This window comes from Ailuropoda melanoleuca, chromosome 5, assembly GCF_002007445.2.
Source record: "Ailuropoda melanoleuca isolate Jingjing chromosome 5, ASM200744v2, whole genome shotgun sequence".
NCBI classification, from domain to species: Eukaryota; Metazoa; Chordata; class Mammalia; order Carnivora; family Ursidae; genus Ailuropoda; species Ailuropoda melanoleuca.
The window spans coordinates 72,763,990-72,769,989 of record NC_048222.1 but is presented as its reverse complement, the minus strand read 5'-3'; the positions used below and the strand labels follow the sequence as shown (position 1 = coordinate 72,769,989).

The 6,000-nt window shown below is 39.2% G+C and overlaps 1 protein-coding gene across 4 annotated transcripts in view; it reads left to right on the top strand.

Moving 5' to 3' along the window:
- Positions 1-6,000, top strand: part of DOCK5 (dedicator of cytokinesis 5) — a 213,681-nt gene that overhangs the window by 156,470 nt on the left and 51,211 nt on the right. For all 4 annotated transcript variants that reach the window (XM_034661245.1, XM_034661244.1, XM_034661246.1 and 1 more), the window contains one exon: positions 5,005-5,103. In XM_034661245.1, the coding sequence (XP_034517136.1) occupies positions 5,005-5,103 (99 nt within the window). The remainder of the gene's footprint in view (positions 1-5,004; positions 5,104-6,000) is intronic.

Below are 6,000 nucleotides of genomic sequence, written 5' to 3'. Positions count from 1 at the left end.
CCCCCCCAACCCAGCAGATCTTGATTCCAACACTGATTTTCTCTTGAGGGAAAATGCTCCAACAGGGTGGTGGGAGAGGTTAAGGGGGGAGAGTTATTGGGGACCCTGTAAACACGAAGTGTTCAGATCCATTCTTGAGGAAACTTGCTCATGCTGAAGATTAGACAAGCCTGTTGTAATACGTTCCAGCATTGAACGAGATGTGTGGGCACCCCAGGTAGGCAAACTCAGCACCCAATCGACCTCATGCTCTTTTAATATTTGTTGACTATTTCATTTAAGGACAACATGAACATTTGTGAGCAGAAGATGAAGGGTTGTGGTGGCTGCATTCAGTCCTTCCTCTGTTATCTCAAGTAATTGCGTTCTGATTCTCAGTATGTGGTGTGCATGCCTGTCCTGATCTACCCTTGTTAGAATGACAATAGGAACAGTATTAGTACTCTTAGCTGTAGTGATGATAATAGTAGTAGTCATTAGCTGGTTTGGGTTTGTTTTTTTTAATCTGCCAGAAATTATTTTTAGCACTTTACATTTCTTTCTTTTTTTTTTTTTCTTTTAGATTTTATTTATTTATCTGAGAGACAGAGAGAGAGCGCGAGCGTGCACAAGTGAGGGAGAGGGAGAATCAGGCTCCTTGCTGAGCAGGGAGCCCAATGCGGGTCTTGATCCCAGCACCCTGGGATCATGACCTGAGCTGAAGGAAGACGCTTAACCGACTGAGCCAGCCAGGCGCCCTAGCACTTTACATTTCATGGAAGCCTCACACAGATCCTAGGAGGTAGTTCTTTCTTTAGCTGCATTTTTCAAATCAGGAAACTTGCAGAGAGAGGTTAGGAAAATTGCCTGAGGTTGCAAGACCACCAAGGGGTTGAATTGGGGTTTGGGTCCCAGGCAGCCAGCCTGCTGCAGAGGCCACGCATGGCGGCCACCCCAACCCCTGGCAGCTTACCAGGTTATGTTTTCCAACTACGCACTGTAGTCTCCAGGAGAGGAATTCTGATCCGTTCCATCTTCCCCCACGTTATAGTTCCACTGCTGTGTAGCATGTTTGTAGATTGGTGGCCTGTGGTACCGTCCAGACTTTTTGGTTCAAAGAAAAACAAATGTTTGAAAGAACTTGTGATTAGCATGTTTTTAGAAACATCTGTGTTGCCTCGGCCTCTTCCTCTCCACCTCCTGGGCCTCAGTTAGATGTCAAAGAAAAGGTATGTTTGCAGCCAGAGGTAACTGTTGGAAAACCATGTCGTAACATCATTAAAATGAAGCATCTTTTAATTATGATAGTAAAAGCTAAATTTGATCTTACTTAGAGGACAGAAGAAAAAAAAGAACCATCCCAAATGGTAATAGTCAATAAAAGCCATTTATTTATTCAAGAAATAGGTGTGAAGAAACTACTCTAAGCCAGGCACTATTCCAGACACTGGAGGTAGATTAGTGAGCAAAACAGACAAAAATCACTACCTTAGAGAAGTTTATATTCTAGCAATAACAATAACAAAAAATAAGAAGATACGTGCCATGAGGAAAAAAAAATGAGCAGGATAAGGGCAGTCAGGGTGGGAGAGTTACAAATTTAAACGAGGTGATTAAGAATGGTTTTCATAGGAAGGGAAAATTTGGACAAAGACTTGGAGAAGGTGGCAGGGGTAGTGTGGAGGTGTGGGGAGGGGCCTTTCAGTCAGAGGCAACGGCCAGGGCGGAACATCTGGTGGCAGAGGTGATTCAAATGGGAATGTAGAGAAGTACCCCCTAGGTTAAGACTCAAGGTGATCCAAAGCATGAAAGGATTTAGATCTCGTACTAAAGCTGTAGACACCAGACGTACCCTTCATTGTTATTGTCAATCCCTTGCTGCCCTGTATTTAAAGAACATATAAAGAAAGGCAGGTTGAGGACTGTGTTGTTTAGGAAATGATAGATGGGTTTTCAGGTAATACTTAACAGATCTTAATTTAAATGGACCTCTTCAGCTTCTTTTAGTAGTGAAATCATTGGTTATCTTACTTGTTTAAGCCAACTCAAGAATCTTGGCTCAGTGTGTTTGAAGAGAGGGGTGGGGACTTGAATGTGAAAGGAGCAGGATCCCTGTTATGTTCTGTTAAAATAAGGTGATGGGAGTGGTAATGGCTGAGATACAGGGAGTGGTAGAGATGCCAAGAGAAGCAAAGTAAGAATGCTGGAGAAAGATAAACCTAGGGAGGAAAAAAGCAAGGGAAAGACAAAGAGACAGCTCCAAAGAGAAATACACAGATAAATAAGTGAATGAATATAGATATATGTGGCTTACTATAGTTTATTCTCATACTCAAGAATAGTTAAGTATTAGAGGATCTGTTGGGGCACCTGGGCGGCTCAGTCGGTTAAGCATCTGACTCTTAAGCATCTGATTCTTGATCTCAGCTCAGGTCTGGCTCTCAGTCAGGGTCATGAGTTCAAGCCCTGTACTGGGCGTGGAGCCTACTTAAAAAAAGAAAAAAGAAAAAAAATATTTTCAGTAGAGGATCTGTTAATAAAATACATCAGTTGAACAAAAGGAAAAAAGCTTTATGACTATCGCCAAAATGTAAGTGATGGATGTAGTATCTATTACAAAGTAATGGAAGGAGATGTTAACATGCAATCACTAGGCAACCTATTATTACTTGATGGTCATTTAATATCTTGATGAGACTCAAGATATTAAATCTCAACACTGTTTAGCATTTTTCTGTAAATTACAGCCAATGTAATAACACACACACACATATATACTAAGTATGACTATTGAAAAAGGAGAAAATAATTTTCATAATTATCATTATTTTTAGTGAAATGACTACCATTTCTAGGAAACCCAAGAGACATAACAAAATTTTAACAAAAGTAATAAACGATTTATTAAACTGACCAGTTTCAGAATAAGCAAGCAATATTCAGTGGCCTTTCTGTATAACAACGGTAACTATTTAGGGATTGTAAAAGAAAAATCCCATTTAATTTAATCACAAAAATATGAGAGTAAAAATAAATGCAAGGTGGGGCGCCTGGCTGGCTAAGTCAGAAGAGTGTGCGACTCTTGATCTCGTGGTTGTGAGTTTGAGCCCTGCGTTAAATGAATAAATAAATTAAAACTTTAAAGAAATAAATACAAGACACAGATAAATGAATGGCCACATAGAAGTAATAGTGGAGGGCTTGCCTGTCAGATTTGAAAACATTATAATTAGCTACAGTAATTAAAATAGTGTTGGAATTAGGGACTAGAGTACATATATCCACAGAACAGAACTGAGAGAATTTAAAAGGAGACTTTAGATTATATGAAAATTCTGTTACCTTTCCATAAGGAAAGTGAAGATTTTTAATAAATGTTGTTTGGAAAATAATGTGAACAATGTGGAAAAATGTTTGACTTGTATTTCATGCTATATCCAAAAAAATAAATTGCAGATGGAATGAAAGGGTAATGTAAAAAAAGAAATAATGAAACAGCTAGAAGAAAACATAAATTAACGTATACTTTTAAAAATTCCATTGTAATTAACATAGTGTTATATTAGTTTCAGGTGTACAAAATAGTAATTGAGCAATTCTATACATCTCTCAGTGCTCATCACAATAAGTGTGTTCTTAATCCCTTTCACCCATACCTCTTTTTCTATACCTATTTTTAAAAGAGATTCATGAATTTTTAAAAATGGAAAGGCTACTGTAAAAGAAAAAGATGAAGTTTACTAGATAAAAAAAATTAAACCCCTATATGTGAAAGTATATATATAAGCAAATTAAATGTCAAGCACCGAACTCCAAAAATTATTTGTAAAATCTGTGCCGAGTGTTAATGGCCTTAATATACAAAGACCTATTACAAACCATTAACAAAAAGATATTTTAGTAGGAAAATGAGTAAAGAATATGAGCAAACGGCAAAATGAGAAAAATATGGCTGACCAACAAAGAGACAGAATGTGTAATTCAGAACAAAAGAAATGCAGATTTACCAGAAATGAAATTAAATAAAACGCAAAGACCCAGAATAGGCAAAGGCCCGGAGAAGCAAGCAGTGTTGATAATGATGGGAGTGCAAACTGCGATTTGGCACCGTGTATCAGAAGCCTTCGGACAGCAAATTTACATTGCTTTTATGATTATAAAAATTAAAACTTTTTTATACCAAAGAGACTAAGGCTTTCATTCAGAGAGTATTCTTTCATTGTTTTTGTGTTTAGGAAGTCATTCCTTCTGTCTCCAAATTGCTGTATATTCATCTTCTCTATGACAATTTATTTAAATAACTATATAAATACAGGAGGGCATTCCGCCTAGATAATTAAATGCCTTCTGACCAGAAAATTAAGTGTGTGGTTCAAATATGATTGGACGAGGGGAAAGCACATTGAATATGTAGTGCTTAACTTCAAAAATATAAGTTGATGTTAATCATCAAGTTATTCAGTCCCTTTCTTCAAATCTGTCTGTAATCACACATGCGTAACATGCTGGAAGTAACTGTCCGAAGGATTCTGGAATTGGAAGAATGACATTGAAGTGCTGTAGCTGGGAGTGCTCATTTCCTTATCTGTCTGCTCTTCCACTCTCAGTTTTATGATCTCTTTTTCCTCCTTGCATTCCTCCAAAATTAAATTTGTGCTATTTCAGGCATTTCTCCACGGACAACAACTCTGTCTCAACAAGAAACACAAAGTCCCCAGGTTGTGGTATTTCAACTACTGATCTAGCTGAGATCTCAGAGTCGTGTCCACTGATTCTGCAAATCATGCTATTAAAGGGATGAGCAGAGCCCTTCACATCCCTTAACTCAAACCTGGAAGGAGGTTATTTTAAGCTGAAACAGCAAAGTGTGTGCCTTTTAGACCTTTAGAATGCAAGTGTTTCCAGGTTGGTAGGGTCCCTGTTTTGGCAATTGGGTGGAGACAACCAAAGTACATACGTACAAATCTTGTTTTGTCAGCTGGTGGTCTAAGGGGTATTGGCTTTGTGTCTCTTCTCTCCTTCCAGGGGAGCTTTGTCGCGTGTATGATTGCAATCCTGCGGCAAATGGACGACAGCCACTACAGCCACTATATCAGCACTTTCAAAACCAGGCAAGACATCATTGTAAGTTGTCTTCATTGAGTCCTGATAACTTTAAGACTTCTTATTTTTGGCAAAAAACAAAAACAAAACAGCATTGTGAGTCCAGAATTCCCTTCCCACCCACCTCCAGTGCTGGATGGCTGTCCACAGTGAGTACCAAAGGGAAAGGGTTGATTCTTATTTTCTCTCTGAGATAGCTTTTGGTATCTATCAAAACATGTACCAAGAGGCCCTCACTCAGCCTCCTGAGTCTCTTGGATTTAGAGAGAACCCTCATTTGGAACCATTTGGGGGATCTTTTTTGCTCTCAGAAGAGACTAGTACCTCATTTTCAGGGATCGTAGTTACGCCATGGCAGGGATTCTAGGAGGCAGAGCTGTGCACGGTACTGCTTCGAAGATGTGGTTGTGTCATCCTTTTCAGTATTCCCTGGAAAGGGAAAGAAGGAGAGGTCATACTTGCCCCTTCTAACATCTGTATTCCCCAGAGGGTGAGTATCAGTCACCTTCAGTTGACAATATTCTGTTCTCTTTTGTTTTCAACAAGAAAATTGTTCTCATGATTACTGTTCAGCATTACAACCAAAAGTTGCCCAAGATGCAAAGTTAGGCCTCTGGCTGCTTCCCCAGGATCTTCCCCTTAGGGAATTGTTAGTGGCTGTCAACAAGTCCCTGAAAGTATCATCTTATCTTATAAAGCAGGGGCTGGACACAGCAGGATCAGCAGTCCAATGTCCTATTGCACTAGTCCTTGCTGTGGACAGTCTCCCACCACCCGTGAATGTTTCAGTCTTCTTTATGCTCTAGATTTTCTACTTTCTATCTAAACTATACTGGTAGCATGCGGCCTGTATACCCAAGGATATCCAGCTCCTTCTCTTCCAGTCACCTTTCTTTCTGTGAAGTCCACATGGTGGAA